Source organism: Peromyscus californicus, unplaced genomic scaffold, assembly GCF_007827085.1.
Source record: "Peromyscus californicus insignis strain IS unplaced genomic scaffold, ASM782708v3 Scaffold_4__1_contigs__length_199733344, whole genome shotgun sequence".
Taxonomy (NCBI): Eukaryota; Metazoa; Chordata; class Mammalia; order Rodentia; family Cricetidae; genus Peromyscus; species Peromyscus californicus.
Genome location: NW_026294562.1, coordinates 82580450 through 82598164, shown reverse-complemented (window position 1 = coordinate 82598164; position 17715 = coordinate 82580450). Strand labels below are relative to the sequence as shown.

The 17715-nt window shown below is 47.0% G+C and overlaps 1 protein-coding gene and 1 non-coding gene across 2 annotated transcripts in view; both read left to right on the top strand.

The window, feature by feature from the left end:
- The first annotated feature begins 10724 nt into the window (after positions 1-10724).
- On the top strand, positions 10725-10806 carry Trnal-aag (transfer RNA leucine (anticodon AAG)). The gene has a single exon. It is a non-coding gene; the product is annotated as a tRNA-Leu (tRNA).
- A 181-nt stretch (positions 10807-10987) lies between these two features.
- Polr3e (RNA polymerase III subunit E) overlaps positions 10988-17715 on the top strand; it is a 29476-nt gene continuing 22748 nt past the window's right edge. Inside the window, exons 1-3 of the mRNA XM_052762789.1 lie at positions 10988-11127; positions 15709-15780; positions 17180-17230. Of these exons, the coding sequence (XP_052618749.1) occupies positions 15745-15780; positions 17180-17230 (87 nt within the window). The 5' untranslated portion in view covers positions 10988-11127; positions 15709-15744. The remainder of the gene's footprint in view (positions 11128-15708; positions 15781-17179; positions 17231-17715) is intronic.

Genomic DNA, 17715 nt, shown 5'->3' with positions numbered 1-17715 from the left:
TTCCAGGCCAGCCTGGTCTACAGAGTGAGTTCTAGGAGAGGCACCAAAGCTATAGAGAAAACACTGTCTCGAAAAACTAAAAAATAAAAGATTTGGAGACTTTCCTGCAGAGGTGGTTATGTCTCCTTCCAAGCCGTCTTCTGCTTTACATTTAGGGCATCTCTCTCTCTCTCTGAGTGTGCTGGGTCCACCTCGGGGAGGCCAGCACCAGTGCTTGGCACTTGTAATCAATTCTGTCTTTCAGTGCGCAAAGTGGACAAAAGCCTAGATTTAGCAGAGTTGATCATGTGGTACCTTCATTTCAAAGGCAGAAACAAAGGCGTCAGGAAGAGTTCATTCCAGTAAGGAACTGGGAGCCAGGGGCCAGAGAGCTGCTGTTGTCCAGAGGATCCTGGGAATGAAAGCATTTAACTGTAATGTGAGGGTCCATTCCATTTTGCCACAGATGGCAGACTTAAATAGGGTTGGGGTGAGTATGAGTCTAGCATGTAGTCAAGGTCCTGGGTTTGAGCCTCAGCACTGCAAATCATACATGATGCATGCAGGCCTTATGGATGTAAGAAGACCATTCTCATCCTTTACTGCTTCGGAATATCCCTGCTCCCTGCACTCTGGACCAGCCGGCCCGCTGAGCTATTTCCCCTTCCATCCTTGCTGTCTCAACTCATCCCAGCATCTTTGTCTGAATCACTAAGCGTGGCTTGCAAATTCACAAGTGTTTACAGGGCTTGTGAAGCAGGGAAGGGAGGAGACAAACATGCCATTCCCTGCGTGGATTTTCACCCCTGCCTTATGTTTCACCTTTGACTGTCTCAAGGCAACTGGCTGGAGTTACAGATGCAGTTTTAGGTGTATTTCAGGTTCTAGCTCACCTTTCTCAATATTTCTTTTTCTACTGTCTCGAATTCATACTCACTCTCGAATTCTCCCTCCCTATGAAAACATACGAATCAAGAATGAAGTATCTCCACGGAGGCCGAAGTAAGCCACAAGGTTTACTGAGGGAAGGGCAGTGGTACGCCCCACCTTCCACATGATTCGCACCGTCTAGAGCATGGGTCCAACATAGCTCCGTGCCGGCTTTTCACATACAGCGGAAAAACTTTAGTGTGACGGCTCCTGATTTTTAACATTTGTAATAAAATCTAATAAAGCAAGCCTTCCAGATCTGGCCCTAACGCTGTCAGTTTGCTTTAGATAAAATACGTGAATGCTTTCGATTTGCCCATCTATAAAACAATGATCATTAGAGTTGTTCCCAGCTTCTGAGAAGATTGCATGGATTCGGTGCTTTTTATGTAGGGTTTTAAAAGTGTCCGGTGTGATCATTTGGATTCAAAATCATAGGGTTTTTTTTGTTTTTTTTTTTTTTTTTCCGGAGCTGAGGACCGAACCCAGGGCCTTGTGCTTGCTAGGCAAACACTCTACCACTGAGCTAAATCCCCAGCCAAGATCATAGTTTTTTGGTTTTAAAAAATTTGAACTTTAGCCAGCAGTGGTGGCGCACATCTTTTTTTTTTTTTTTTTTTTTTTTTTTTTTTGGTTTTTCAAGACAGGGTTTCTGTGTTTTAGCTTTGCGCCTTTCCTGGAACTCACTTGGTAGTCCAGGCTGGCCTCGAACTCACAGAGATCCGCCTGCCTCTGCCTCCCGAGTGCTGGGATTAAAGGCGTGCGCACATCTTTAATCCCAGCACTCGGAGGCAGAGGCAGGTGGATCTCTATGTGTTCAAGTCCAGCCTGGTCTACAAAGCAAATTCCAGGACAGCTGGGCTGTTACACAGAGAAATCTTGTCTCGAAAAACAAACAAAAAAAATTTGAACTTTAACCTAACTGCATGGCAGTAGACTGATCACCTATATTTAAGTCATCCTGACTCTATATCCCCAGTGATAGGGGATTCTTTGAAAATGTACGTTTTCAGGACAAGTTCATAAGGACAGTGACAAAGTCAACAACGAAAGTCTGGAGACTGGGAAATGTATGGATTGCCACCAAGTCAGCAGACCCAAGAAGGCTGGGTCCAAAATCCACAGGCTGAGTATGGTGGTTCATGTATGTAACCCCAGCCCTTTGAGAACCTAAGGCAGGAGGATTCTGAGTTTAAAGCCAACCTCAACCACACAGTGAGATCTTGTCAGAAAAACCCTTTAAAAAATGACTTTAAAACAGTGAATCAGCTGAAAACATTTAATTCAGTCAAACATGTTGGCCTGTAGCCTTTGTGTTGGGGGTCAGTGTCCTTGCTCAGCAGGCTCCTGGGGCACCAGGCACAGCAAGGTGAAGGTACACTGCTGTGAGAAATTAATAGAAATTTTCAGAGTTAATATAAAAACAGGCTCTACCAGCCTTTTCTGTGTGCTAGGTATTGTCTAACTTCAACTGTAGGAACCTCTAAGGGTATATGACTAACTGAAATTAACAAAGGCCCTGACCCCTAGGGAAGGCCACAGCCACAGCCCTCTCACTCAGAACTCCCCCAGACTACTTAGAGCCCCATTCTCAACCTGAGCAGACAGCTAAAGACCACAGGTAAAAGTCACACTGAGGAGCTGGACAGTAGCTCCTCAGCCAAGAGCATCCATTGCTTTTGCAGAGGACCCAGGTTCAGTTCCCAGTACCCAAGTGGTGGCTCACAGCCATCTATAACTTTAATTCCACAGAAACCAAAGCTACCTCCAGGCACCAGGCACACGCGTGGTGCACATGCATGTAAGACACTCATACACATAAAATAAATCTAAAAAAGTGTTTCAAAAGAAACATTGAAAGCCGGGCAGTGGCGGTGCACGCCTTTGATCCCAGCACTCAGGAGACAGAGGCAGGTGGATCTTTGTGAGTTCCAGGCCAGCCTGGATGAGTTCCAGGAAAGGCGCAAAGCTACACACAGAAACCCTGTCTCAAAAAACAAAAAAAAAACAAAAAACGAAGAAGAAGGAGAAGAAGAAGATGAAGAAGAAGAAGAAGAAGAAGAAGAAGAAGAAGAAGAAGAAGCATTGCATGTGAAAGCAGAAGCATTTCAGAGGAAACTACATTAGCAATGAAGTGTGTATGGTGCTTTGCACGTTTACTATAGACTAAAGGAGTGGTTCTCAGCCTTCCTGATGCTGCAACGCTTCAATACCTCATTCTGTGGTGACCCCCAACCATAAAATTTTGTTGCTGCTTCATTACTGTAAATTTTCTCCTGTTAGAAATTTGTAATGTAAGTGTCTGTATTTTCCAATGGTCTTAGGCAACCCTTGTGAAAGGGTCGTTCAACCCCCAAGGAGTCGAGACCCACAGGTTGAGAACCACTGGACTTACGGCTCAATTTGGGGGGGGCAAGTTTAATTTTTTAATTTTCTTTTATTGTTTGAGATTATAATGATATACTGTAATTTTGAATGACCAATGTGGTGATATTTTGTTTGTGATATAACAAATAAAGCTTGCCTGAAGATCAGAGTGTGGAGCTAAGCCACTAGTTAGCCATAGAGGCCAGGCAGTGGTGGGTGGTGGCACACACCTTTGATCCCAGCACTTGGGAGGCAGAGGCAGACAGATCTCTGTGAGTTCAAGACCACCGTGGACTACACAAGATTGATTCAGTCTAAATGAGAAGCAGAGCCAGGCAGTGGTGGCACACACCTTTAATCCCAGCCTTTGGGATCTCATGCCTTTGCTCCCAGTACTTGGGAGGCACACACCCTTAATCCCAGCACTAGGAAGGTTGAGACAGGAGTGACCAAATAGAATTCGTGCTGCAGACCAATCTTAGTATTGGTTATGTCCATGGAAAACACTTAACTTCCACCTCAAAGTGAGAGTCATTTTCATTTTTTTTTTTTTGGTTGTTGTTGTTGTTATGAACAAAGTTATTGTTTACTGTCATAAACAATCTTGTCATACCCTTTGAGGTGTATGACAAGAGATTGTTTAGTCTGGAGCTAAATATGAGTAACCATGGTCAAGGAACACAGGTGTAGGCCATCCCAAATCCATCTTCTAACAAGATAAGTTTGATGAAGTTTTTGTATTAACAGAACAAAAAGTCTTTGAAGAAGGAACTTGTGGCTGGGCGATGGTGGCACACACCTTTAATCCCAGCACTCAAGAGGCAGAGGCAGGCATATCTCCAAGTTCGAAGCCAGCATGGTCTACAGAGGCCAACCAGGAGAAAGAGAGAGAGAAAGAGAGAGAGAAGAGGAGAGAAGAGAAGAGAAGAGAAGAGAAGAGAAGAGAAGAGAAGAGAAGAGAAGAGAAGAGAAGAGAAAAGAAAAGAATTCATTTCAGGACAGCCAGGGCTACATAGAGAAACCCTGTTTCAACCACCCCTTGCAAAAGAAAATAGGTGTAGTGGAAGCAGGAGGATCAAAGGTCATTCTTAGGTACATAAGGGGTTCAAGGCCAGCCTGGGCTGCATGAGAACACTAATGTTATTAATAATAACAATAGAGAATATATATAAGCATAGTTCATGTTGAGCCTTGTGTTTATGATATCTCATTATGTATATACAAATATTCCAATATCCCAAGCCTGAAACACTTAGTTCCAAGTGGATAAAAGGGAAAGGGCCCTAAAGATTAGAGAGAAATGTTAAACTTTGCAGATAGGTTTTATTACATACATCAAAATTTCATTACAGTTTTGCTGTAAGTGAGGACCTCCTGGGAGAACAATTCAACGATTCAGACTTGGTACAGGCATTTGAGGGGAAATGTAGTATCGTGTTTTTACACCTTCACAGAGGAATTTGCATGATATATAGCTTGATGCATGTTTGCACATGTAGATATCAACCCAGACCACGGTACAGAAGATATCTGCAAATCACAAAACCTTGTTGGGCCCTGCAATGGTTGGTTGATACTGATTGTCAACTTGACATGTTCTAGAATCATCGAGTGGACTGACCTCTGTGAGCGAGTTTCTAGACTGGTATTGTAGAACTCGGTCCTCTGAGCAAAGCAGTGGTCATCATCATCAGAACAGCTGTGCTTGCTTCCGAGTAGGCCTATTGACTGATGTCAGTTCCCCCAGAAGAGGAGAAGGCAGGGAAGGTCTTGAACCCTCACATGAGATTCCAGCCTCTCATCCCAGCAATATGTATGCAATTCTGTTCTAATTGCAGGTGGTCTTGGGGTCTGGGGAGGTGCTAGAGTTTTCAGACTGGAGGAGGTTAACGGAGGAGGCAGCTGTGGGGAAGCCATCATCCCTTTGGGGTGAAGACTTTCTGCCGTGGCAACCTCAGAGTTGCCAAAGCTCTTCTGAGCAGTTTCTGACCTTGCTTTGTAAGTATGCCCAATAAACTCACTGAATCTTAGCGTGAGCTTTGGTGGAATTATAGTTCAATTTGTTCTTGTATTAATTGGTTAATTGAGGTGGGAAGATCCATCCTAATGGCGGACAGGCCCATCCCATTGGACTGGGTTCCTGGGCTGAATAACAAGGAGAAAGTAAATTGAATGTCAGCATTCATCTCTCTGCCTCTTGTGTGTGGATGGCTCACACTCCTGCTACCAGTCCTTTCCAGCCTTGATGGACTGTACCCTCAAACTGTGAACCAAAATAAATCTTTAAGCTGCTTATGAAGCTCCCTCCCTGGCAAAGCACCCTGCCCAAGCTGGGCAACCACTCTTCTCACCTCTGGCTTGGTAGAGACATGTAGGACAAGCACATGATTAGTCATTGTTAGAGGAGGTTGGAAAGAATGTTTTATTAAAGGTCATTGTAACTCTGTCCACACCGTATGGGTCCAAGGTTCTGATGTGAAACTCCGCTGTTCCTGCCTGTTGGTTTGGCGTTTGTCAAAAGAGTCTGTGTAATGGGCTGCAGGACTGTGAGAAAACACCCCTCTCTGACTTCAGGAGCACCAGCTCACATCCTTGTTAATTCTTGCTCAGTGTGTGTTGGTGGAGCCAGCCCTGGCAGAAATATTTCCAGCTTCATTTGAGCCCCTACTAACCAAGGGATGGGTTATTGGGTGTAATTGACAGCTACTGGGTATCACTAACTTTGCAGAAGAGGGAAGTCTGTTGATAGCGGTTTGTCTCCAAGAGGACTAGGGGAGAGGAGCAGGAAAACCATCAGGATTTCTATACGGTGCTGCTCTTCACTCTTTCTCCTTTTAAATCTACTTCAATTAATTAATTAATTGGTTTTTGGGGTTTTTTGTTTGTTTGTTTGTTTGTTTGTTTTTGTTTTTTTGAGACAGAGTTTCTCTGTAGCTTTGGAGCCTGTCCTGGAACTTGCTCTGTAGACCAGATTGGCCTCGAACTCACAGAGATCCACCTGCCTCTGCCTCCCCAGTGGTGGGATTAAAGGTGTGTGCCACCACCGCCCGGCTTATTTATTGTTTTTCAAGACACTTTTTCTCTGTATAGCCCTGGCTGTCCTGGAACTCACAGAGATCTGCCGGCCTCTTCCTCCTGATTAAATCCGGGGATTAAAGGTGTGGGCCACCACATCCCATTTATGCTCTCTTTTCCTGTGTGCTGGCTCTCTTGATCTCTGCAATCCTGTCACAGACGATAGCCATCCCCAAATCTCCTTTCTAGTTTCAGAGACTAATCCCAGCTCAACTCAGAATTACTGATGTCTTAATTCAGAGTCTCATGGGAAAATACAGTTTGTGCAATTTGAATCCTGAATCTTAGGTCTACCAGGGCCACATTAGCCAGTTGAGGGACTGGAAGCCTGGGGATGGGGTGGGGTTTGAAGGATATTTAGCACAAAAGTGTGGTTGATATATTGTGTACCCTAATAAACTTATCTGGGGGTCAGAGAAAAGAACAGCCACTAGATTAGACATAGAGGCCAGACAGTTGTGGCACACATGTCTTTAATCCTATCACTCTGAGGCAGAGATCCATCTGGATCTCTGTGAATTCAAGGCCACACTGGGAACAGAGCCAGGCATGGTGGCACATGCCTTTAATCCCAGCACTTGAGATCTCATGTCTTTGCTTGGGAAGGACACATGCCTTTAATCCCAGTAAGTGATCGCAGGAAGCAGAAAAGTATATAAGGCATGAGGTCCACGAACTAAAGGCTTTTAGGCAGTTCAACTGAAATCCCTTCCGGGTGAGGACCCTGAGGCTTTCAGACTGAAGAATTGTGGAAACAGGATCAGTTGAGAAGTTGGTAAGGTGAGGATGGCTGTGGCTTGTTCTGTTTCTCTGATTTTTCACCTTTCACCCCAGTATCTGGCCCTGGGTTTTTTATTAATAAGACCATTTAAGATTTGTGTTACACAAAGGTGCCACCAACAACCATTTCTGGGGTCTTACTAATGCCTAGAAGAGCAGGCCTGGACAGATTTCCACAGGCATCCTACACTAGGGACACATTTCTATTCCGAAAGCCAGGTATACAGTTCACAAACAGTCCTTCCTGGCAATGAAATATCCTGAGCAGCTGAAGGCATCTGTTGATCTCAGGACTAGTCTCCACTCAGCCCTGGACTTCTGCCATGCCTGCCCCACTTCCTCAATAGATGGCTACTTTATTTTTAAAAGCAACAAACTCTCCCAGAACTATGAAATCTTTGTATAGCTGTTAAAGGTGGAAGGATGGAAAGAAAAACAAAACAAAACCCCAGCAGACTAAAGAGGATTTAGGGAAAGAAAACTATGAAATGCCCAAATGTCAGAATTGTGCCAAGCCCAAATGAGGTCTGTGAGGCTTTCTAGGGGCATGTCTAGAAAGCTGAGCAGAGTCACTGCAGGATTACCTCAGTAAGTAGGGCCCAGTACTGTCTGGGTTCCTTGCACTGAACTGAGTTACTGCAGGATTACCTCAGTGAATAGGGCCAAGTACTGTCTGGGTTCCTTGCATTGAGCTGAGTTACTGCAGGATTACCTCAGTAAGTAGGGCCGAGTACTGTCTGGGTTCCTTGCATTGAGCTGAGTTACTGCAGGATTACCTCAGTGAGTAGGGCCAAGTACTGTCTGGGTTCCTTGCACTGAACTGAGTTACTGCAGGATTACCTCAGTGAATAGGGCCGAGTACTGTCTGGGTTCCTTGCATTGAGCTGAGTTACTGCAGGATTACCTCAGTAAGTAGGGCCGAGTACTGTCTGGGTTCCTTGCATTGAGCTGAGTTACTGCAGGATTACCTCAGTGAGTAGGGCCCAGTACTGTCTGGGTTCCTTGCACTGAACTGAGTTACTGCAGGATTACCTCAGTGAGTAGGGCCAAGTACTGTCTGGGTTCCTTGCATTGAGCTGAGTTACTGCTGGGGAAAAGAAGAGGTAGCTAGAAGGGGAAAGACACAGTGGATACGAGAGAGATTTCAGATTTCACAGTAACAAATGTGAAAAACCAAGTGAATGGTTTTGTTTTTTCCCCAAACTCCAACATACCAAAATTGACTCAATAAGAATTAATAACCAGCCATGTGTGATGGCGCATGCCTGTAAGCCCAGCACTCGAGAGACAGAGGCAGGCAGATCTGTGAGTTCAAGGACAATCTGGTCTACAGAGTGAGTTCCAGGACAGCCAGAGTTACTTAGAGAGACCCTATCTAAACCCCTTCACCGGCCCCCAACCAAGTAAAGAAAATGTACATATGATTCAGCAAGTTCAATTCTAGTAGAAAACATGGAGGAATGTCCATGCATAGACTAGAAGCCATGTACAGGGATATTTCCCACAACACTGCCCAGTAAATTTAGAAACAAATATTGTTTATTTATAGTATGGAATGAGTTAGCATAAGAGATCTCAAAAACAATAATGGAGTGAAAAAGGCATGGCACTGGTATCCTGTGATAAGAAAGAAAAGCACTCTGTATATTGCTCATGTATTTACATATGTAAAAGTTTGAGAGGTTATTGAAAGGACACATATCAAGTTCATGTTAGTTATAAGCTGGAAGCATGTTTATGAGAGGACACCCGGTGTAACAGATCTGGCTGTCCTGGAAGCTGATTTGTAGACCAGGCTGGCCTTGAACTCACAGAGATCTACCTGCCTCTGCCCCCAAGTGCTGGTATTAAAGGGGTGTGCCACCACCACCTGACTGTGAGAGGACTTTTAAAATGCAGTGTTTTTAACTCCTCATAGTCTAGTATATTTTTAATATTTTGTTCATTTTTGTTTTGAGACAGAATATCCTTATGTAGTCCAGGCTGTCCTGAAACACACTCTGTTACCATGTAGACCAGGCTGGCTTCCTGAGAGCTGGGGACACAGATGTGCAACTTTATGCCCAACCCATATTTTAAGATACAGTTTTACACTCAGGAGGCAGAGGCAGGTGGATCTCTGAGTTCAAGTCCAGCCTGGTCTACAGAGTGAGTTCCAGAACAGCAAGAACTAAACAGAGAAACCCTACTGAGAAAAAAAAGTATATTAAATTTTATATTTATATATATATATATATATATATAATTTGTTGTGTGGGTATGTTAGGGAACAATTTGTGGGATTGATCCTCTTCTACTTTGTAGGTCCCAGGAATTGAACTCAGATTCTCAGACTTAGTAGCAAGTACCTCTACCTGCTAAGCCATCTTGCAGGCCTTGCTTGTTTAACTTTTAATAAAAATTATGTACATGGGAAAATAATTGGAAGCAAAATGCCGTACTAACAGCCATTAACCAGGTGCAGCAGGCCTGTATTTCCAGTACTTGGGAGGTGGGACTAGGAGAATCAGAAATTCAAACTCATCTTTTCAAGTTCAAAGCCAGCCTAGGCAGGAGGAGAGCAGTAACTCAAAACAACACATACAGGTATGTATACGGACAAATGTATATGCAGAAATAACTTTAATTCTAGGTGGTGGGAAGGGAAGATGGGTGACTGTTTTTTCTTTTTCACTGTGCCTTTTTCAGTCTTTTGAAATATCTGGGGCTAGTGAGATGTTTCAGTGGGTAAGGACAGTTGCCTCCAAGGCTGACAATCTAAGCTGCCCCCACATGGTGAAAGAGAGAATATACTTTAGCTAGTTGTCCTCTGACCTCCACAACATGCCGCCCCCCATAAACAAATTAATAAAATAAATGTAAAGTCTGTGTGCATACATTAACATGCACAGATACTTAAAAACAAAGTCTGGTAAAAACAAAAGAAAAATAAAAAGTCTGGCGAAAAAAACTAGCCAGCTGTATATCTCTATATATTAGTATGTTAACAAATATTTATATACCAACCCATACACAATATGAACAAAACTATTTTCCATGGAGATAAACATCCATAGAAATTGACAGCAAAAGATCTGAAAGGCTGTATAGTCAGCCAATAATGGTGGTTACGAGGAAACTTAGAGCGAGTCAAAGGTTAAAGAACATTATTTTGAATGTTACAAAGATTTTATTTTATCTGCAAAATTTTAATATTGTTTGTGTACTAAAAATTTAAACACGTGATTTTTCAGCAAGAATTGTGCAGACCTGGGGTCATGGTTTGGCTCTTAGAGCTCGGGTGAGAGTTACTGCCAGGATCAGTCTCCCGAGACACCTAATTCCGGTCATGTGGGTGACGGAGTGGCTTAACTGGACGCGTTAGCCATCTGACTGAGAACACAAACTGTTTTTTGCTTTAAAACTTATTTGGAAACAAGCTTGGATCTGGATAATTTTATTTTAATGGTTGGCGTTTAAACGATATTGTTTACGACAATTTCTATCACGAGTAGATAAAACACAAATACAACCCCAGAAAAATTGGAAGGAAAAAGTATACATGAGTAACCAAGAGCCTTAAGTAGCTTCTTAGAAAGCCACGCAGGCAGCTGGGTAGCGTGGCCGAGCGGTCTAAGGCGCTGGATTAAGGCTCCAGTCTCTTCGGGGGCGTGGGTTCGAATCCCACCGCTGCCAGGATCAGTTTTTGGTGCTGCTTTTCTTTTCCCCTTGCCTTCGCCCGCGGTTCCTTTTTGCGGCCGCAGCGGCGACCCCTGCAGTTGGTTTGCGTTCTCTGCACCGCGAGTAGCTCGCCGAGGGGGCGGGCCGGCGCGCGCCGGGGCGGGGCATTGTGGGTAAGAGGAAGCGCGAGGGCCGGCCCCGCTCCCCCCACGTGTCCGCCGGAGTTTCTCCAGCAGCAACATGGCCGCTGCCTAATAGAAGACCCGGCCGCCACCGTCTCTGCAGCCGCGGGTCCCTGGGCCGTTGCCGCCGCTCGCGCGCGGCCCTGGCGGAGAGGTGAGTGCCGACTCGGCTGCCTCGGGATTCCGGCCGCAGCCGTCGCACTCGCACGGGGTCTGGGCCGCTCTGCCGAGTAGGCCGGAGAGGCCCGCGCCTCTGCGTGCCGAGGGGCCGCGGCCTCCCGGGACCCGGGCGGGGCGCACGGGCAACCGCCCCGCTCCCCGCACCCCCTCGGGCCCGGGTCGCTCCGCACGGCTGGACGTCGGGGAGGCGACGACCGTGGGGCTCGCGCTGACTCAGGCCTCGGCCGCGCTGCCCCGCCCGGGCCTGGCTCCGGAGCCGCACCTGCGAGGGCACTGGTGCCCGGTGGCGTGGCGGCTCTCGGAGGTATGGGAAGGCTGCCTGAGCACCGGCGACATGGAGAAAGCTATGGGACGCCGGGGACGCCTGCATGGGCGGGGGTCTGTGCCCTCGCTGAACCGGGTCAACTTTTCCTGGTCCTGCCGGGCCCGGGTCGCCTCATTCATTGATCTGTGCTTAAGCAGAGTCGGCGACTGCTGCGCGGACCCTGGGACCCTTCAGTCACCGCGATGCATGTACCAGGTCGTCCTGGAATTGAGCCTTTAGAATTGCTGGGTTTCGGAGCGAAAAAAAAAGATAAGATCTTATCTTTATCTGTGAAATGGGGATAATATGATTCCTGTTACAAGGTTTAAAGAGAGTCAGAGAGGTGACACTCCTGCTTCTTTCATTTGTGGTTGTCTTCGTTCCATCTTATATTGGAAGAAAACGTGTTGCCACGTAGCAACAGTCTTTCCTATAGGTTCCACTTTTCCCTTTGAAGCTGGTGCTTTTTTTTTTTTTATTGCCGGATTAGGGATGAAAATAGGAAAGGACCCAAGGTTATGCAATCCATGCCTTTAAATCAGCTGGTACATTGCAGAGGTGGGATTTGAACCTGTAAGGTTTCGCACGGGAGTCCAACCTCTTACCCACTATACCATACTGCCTTTTATCAAAGATGTGTGCAGCATAGTGGTTAAGAATAAAATCAAGGCTCTTTGACATCAGCTAGATTTCTTAATTATACAGTTCCCTGGGGCTGTGCCCTTGGGCAAATCCTTTCTAAGTTGGGCACTATAAATTTTGATTTGCACAGCTAATGAGAAGATTAAATATTTTTTGGTACTATATTGGTGCCAGGCAGCATTAGGGTTTAGGAGAAGAACTATGAATTTTTAATTTTAAAAGTAATGACCCCCATAACAACGATGAAGTATAATTATTATGTCCGCTCAATGATTGAGGAATCTGAAACCTAGAGAAGCCTTCGTGGAGTTTAAAGTCTAGTGCAGAGGACAGCCAACACCTGAGCAGCAGATCGAGAAGTTCCACGTTAGGACCGTTCAGGAAATAAGGAATTGTGCTGATTTGGAAGGGGTTGGAAGCAGCTGTTCAAGTTGGGTTTTCAGGAAACCTGTCTAGTCCTGGAGGGAGTGGCAGTGGTTATATCTAAGGAAAATGAGCATCCTGGATATGACCTGTGGGATTCTTGTGCAGAGGTCTTCGGGGTGCTTGGGGCTTGGCCTGCTGGAGGCTCAGCGGTAAGTCACTAGGCGCTGAGGAGCTGGTTATGTGGAGACAGGGGCAAGATCATGTAAGGCTTAGAGGCCCATGGAAGGGAGTTTGGGTTTTGTTTTCCGAGGCATTGAAAGGTTGGGAGAAGACAGCAATGTGAGTAGTTATCACAGAGACTGACAGTCTCTGGAGGACTGGAGATAGGAGAGAGTGGCCTTAGGGAAGCTTTTGTTTGTTTGTTTTGTGTCTGTTAATTTTTTTCAGATGAGGCCTTGCTATGTGATAGCCCAGGATGGCCTCAAACTTACCTTTCTCCCTCAGCCTCCTTAGTGCTGGTATTACAGGCATGGGCTACCACAGCTGGCTCAGGAGGCTTGTTGGATTGTTGACTATGAAGATCACAGGTCAGGATTTATTAGTGAGTGATGTAAAATGGCTTGGGGGGGTCTTGCCCCCAGCATTTTTGATTTGCCTAGGCAAAAATGGACTACATCACTGTGGCGTGTAACAATCATGTTACACGATTTCAGCTGTGACACATATATCTTCTGCATCATTGATGGGAAAAGATTATTGTTGGTCTTAGGCTGAACCTTTGAAAGCTTTGAATTGGATCCTGTTGGCTGGAAGGCTAACAAGAGGTGATGACCTTTGTGGGTAACCCAGTCAGGTGTGGTGTCCAGAGGGAGAAGCCTCTGTCATCCAGCAGAAAGGGCACCTGATCCTGCCTGATGCCAGGGCTGTGCAGAATCTTAGCCATGAAAGAATAACGAGGACTTGAGACTACCTTAGGCCACAGCCTCTGTTTGCATGTGTTGTGTTTCCTTATTTCCCCTGAAGTCCTGTTTCAGTTGGCCGCCAAGTACAGCTGCCTGGAGGGCAGGTCTTGTTTGACACATATCCGTGACACTTGGCAGCTAGTGCAGATGCACAATGGCAGCTACATGGAGCTTTGCTTAGATGGTTCAGACCTTCTGCCCACCCCCATCCCCCATGTCCCGATCTGCTGTGATGGCCCATTTCCTACCAGCTATCTCTTTCCCCATCCCAGCTCCTCCTTTGCTCAGAATTCTTCTGGAGCTCCCTGCTCCACAGGATCTTTGCAGTCCACATTTTCAGGTGCCAAGAGGCTAAACCATACCTGCTGAGTTCTAGGGAGCAGGGTACAGCAAGGCACAAAGTAGACTGTCTGTGTGTAGCTTATAGCTTGATGGCAGGAAAGACAGATACAGCATAAACTGTCCCATGGTGATAACGTGCTATGGAGGCCAGAGAAAGGAAAGGAGTGGGGGGGGGGGGGGGGGGCGTTTGCAGCTTTGAAAATTAGGGACAGACTCCACTTTAGAAATGAGGTGACATTTGAACAAAACCCTGAAAGGCCACAGGGAGGAGCCTAGAGTTTGGCTCTCAGATGGATTGGGGAGGGACAGGGTGATCAGAGGTGGTGGGGAATGGGGCCTAAGGTAAAGGGTTGAGGTCTTTTGAGGTTCACTGGAAGGGTGAAGACTCTCTGAAGAAGATGGGGGACACTGGGAGGCATCACTCAGAGTGACACCATCTGAGAGTTGAACAGTGGTTGTGGGGCAGGAAGGACCCAGGAAATCAGCCAGGAGGCTGAACTGACTAGATTGAGGTGTGGCCCAGAAGGTCAGGTTCTGGTCTTCTTTGAAGGCAGACCCAACAGGATTAGCTAGTGTGAAGGGAGAGGAAGGGAGATGCCAAGGATGGGGCAAGTGTTGGTTCCCGGGCACTCCAAGTGCCTGCAACAAGTGGGTTTGCGTGGGCATTAGATGGCCCTGAACCCTGGACTGAAGGAACTGCTTGTGGAACTTTAAATCTTTGTGATTGTTTAAGCTTTTTTTTTTTTTTTTTTTTTTTTTTAAACAGAGTCTCACTGTATGGCTCTAGCTGGCCTGGAACTCACCAGGCTGGCCTTGAACTCACAGAGATCCTCCTGCCTCTGCATCCCAAATGCCCAGGTCAGTCTTTGGTTTTTTGAGACAGGGTATCTCAAAAAGCCCAGACTTGCCACCAATTCTTTATGTAGCTGAGGTTGACCTTGAAGTAAAGATTCTCCTGCCTTCACCTCCCAAGTGCTGGGATCACAATCATTCACTGGCACACCTAGTATCTTTTTAAGTTTTAAATCATTCAGCTGTGAGATGGATAAAGTTGAGGTGCTCTTACCCAGGAGGGAGGGCAGGAACAGCTGGAGTCTGTGGGTGCTCAGCTCTTCTCTTAGCCAGGAGCACCTGTGCCCTGGGTGCAGACGAGCTGGGAGCCTGGGGTGTCCCTTTCCGTCTCCTTGGCCCAGACTCCCTTTTCTCTGTGTTGTCAGGCTTCTGTTCCTTCCATCTTTTAAGCACATGCACGTGCCCCTCAACTGGAGGGTCCTACCCTCCACTGAACTTCCCCATTCAGAACTGTCACCCAGATCCCAAGGCCTGGGTTTGAAGTCCAGTGTTGTCTTGATGTGGTGTGACTTTGGGTAAGCCCCTGTAACCTGTCTCTGAATTCCGTCTCTTTTTTTCTAAGATGGGGACAGTCACACCATTCAGAGCCTTATTGCCTCGTAAACCTGAGGGAAAAATGTTCAAAGAGGGTCATTTTGACACCAAAGCACAGAAAATCTTCTCACTGGGCTTAGGATGAGAGTCTTGACAGTCAGCTGTCTGAAGAGACCCCTGGAAAGTCTGAGAATCATGTGTCAGCTGGCCTTCATGTCATGGGACCCTCCGGACTCCAGTGTTTCAACTATGGCTGTGGACTGCCAGCTTCCTCAGGCCTGGCTGGGAGTTCTTTTTGAGTGGGCAAGAAGCCTGTAAAACTGCCCAATTTTCCCCAGAGATGTAGTTGCCATGTATTGGCTTGGGTCTACCTGCTTGCAGCACCCTTTGCTGGCTTTTGCCTTCCTCTTCCCTGCTGCCTCCACCACAGCGCAGAAAGGAGGTTATGTCTTGGTCTTGGGCTCCCCTTCCCTGAACCTGTGGAGGAATAGGTGTCTCAGAAAGGTTGATTGAACGGCTTGCTGATTGCCCAGGTCTCTTGCTGTCTTTGCAGATCGAGTTGAGGACTGTGTGGGAGGCTCTCCCTAGTATGGCCAATGAAGAAGATGACCCAGTCATACAGGAGGTAACTGCTGCTCTCAACTCTATTGGACCACAGGCCATGGGTCTTTCTGCAGGACCAAGACCCTTCTACATGTCTATAGGCCAGTCTAGGGACCCTAGACCTTGCTGCCTCTTTGTCCCCTAGATTCCTGTGTGGCTGACTTTTCTTTCAGGGCCATGACCCGCCCCTGATTTTTGAGACCTCACTCAGTGTGCCTAGATTTCAGCTTGTTAGCTGTCTGTCTGTCCGTCCCACTCTGCAAAGCCAGCTGCAGGGCTTGGCACTGAACAGATGTGAGTGACTGAAAAGAGCTTGGTGGCTCCCACATGTGGGCTTACCAGATTGTCATTCAGCAGTTCTTCACTCCATTCACTGTGTACCAGGGGCATGACATAATAGCAACTGGGCTGTGTCCTTGTCTCCAGGCAGCCTCTGGCCTATGGAGGAGACAGGCAAGGAGTCTCAGAATCTAAACTGTGGGGCTTCAGGTTTCCAGACTCCTGCAGAAAGACAGAGTTGTTCGTTACTATACTTACCCCTCAGAATCCTTCTAGCCCAAGCCCTAGATTTTTGGGAAGCAAATGGGAAAACATGACTGTTTTTGCCCCTGGCCTCCTTAGGTGTATCTGGAACCCACCGAGTCTGAAGTGCACGGACCAGGAGCCCATCCCTAGACAGGCAGGCTGGTTCCTCTTTTGTAGGATACTAAGGTTTTAGATTTGAGTTATTTAAATGCACTTAAGCTATAGCTATACCAAAGAAACCAAGTTACCATAGAGGGAATTGGAGATAGCACAGAGGGAGCCCCTCTGCAGCCAGGCACCCTGGGCAGCTTCTGCTCAAGTGGTTGCTCCACTGAGTCCCTAAGGATGGGTTTGTTGCCATATGAAGGACATTCCAGGTAGAGGAAAGCGTGTGTGCAAAGGCCCATGGGCAGGAGTGAACACAGTTTGTGTGCAGGACCTGGCAGTCAGGAGTGTGGGGTATTCAGCATCAGGCAGGTCACACAGGGCCTTGCAGACCTTCTTAAAACAGGGTGACCCACAGGTGCCAGAGTGGCAAGGTAGGGAAAGCAGAGAGAAGAAACAAGTAGGTAGAGGGACACCCGCCCCCCCATCTCCCAGAAAGCACCTTCCCTGCCTTTGGGAGGCATCCCAATCTCAGTGCCCAGGCATGTGTACTCTTTCCAGGTTAGAGTGACCTTAGGTAGGGGCCAAGCAGGCTCTTGTCTTAGGTCCTGGTAGCTGTTAAGAGGGAGTTCTAGATGTGCCTGGCTTTGAGGCCTGGCCTGCTTACCTCTGTTTTTAGTATGAGCTAAGCTTTTTTTCTCTTCCCTAAGCTGCCTCTGTGAGCCATTGATCCTTTCTGTGCCTGGGCCTGGTTTAAGTGTCCTGGCTAAGTCTTCTCCCTTTATTCCCAGATCGACGTATACTTGGCCAAAAGTCTGGCAGAGAAGCTGTATCTGTTTCAGGTAATGATGGGACTTGCAGGTAAAGGGGAAAGCCAATGTTGAGGGAGTGGTGGAGTTGGGCAGAGCATGGCAGAGCTTACCTGCTAAGATGGGCAAGCAGGACAACATACAGGATGCAGAGTGAGCAGCTGGGGTGCTGGACCAGACCAGCCAGTTCTAGCACCGTCAAGACTCAGCTTCCAGCCCCTGTGTCTCAGTATCCTGCTAGCCTCACTGCCTGCTTGTCGAGATTCTGTGAGGGTTGAGTGATCCACATTGAGCTGTTCAGGACACCGCCTAGGGAAGAGTTAGTGCTGACAGGGGCCACCGCTGCTGGGCGGAGCCCAAGGACACTTCCAGAGCATCTTCATGGCCATGTGCAAGCCTTGGGCCTGTCCCCTGTGTGCCCCAGTTAGCCTTTCGCTGTCCTTCCCTGCTGTGGCTAGCATGATGGAGCACCTACTGTGTTCCAGCACCGCTTTCCTAAGTTAACTCGATCCCATAAT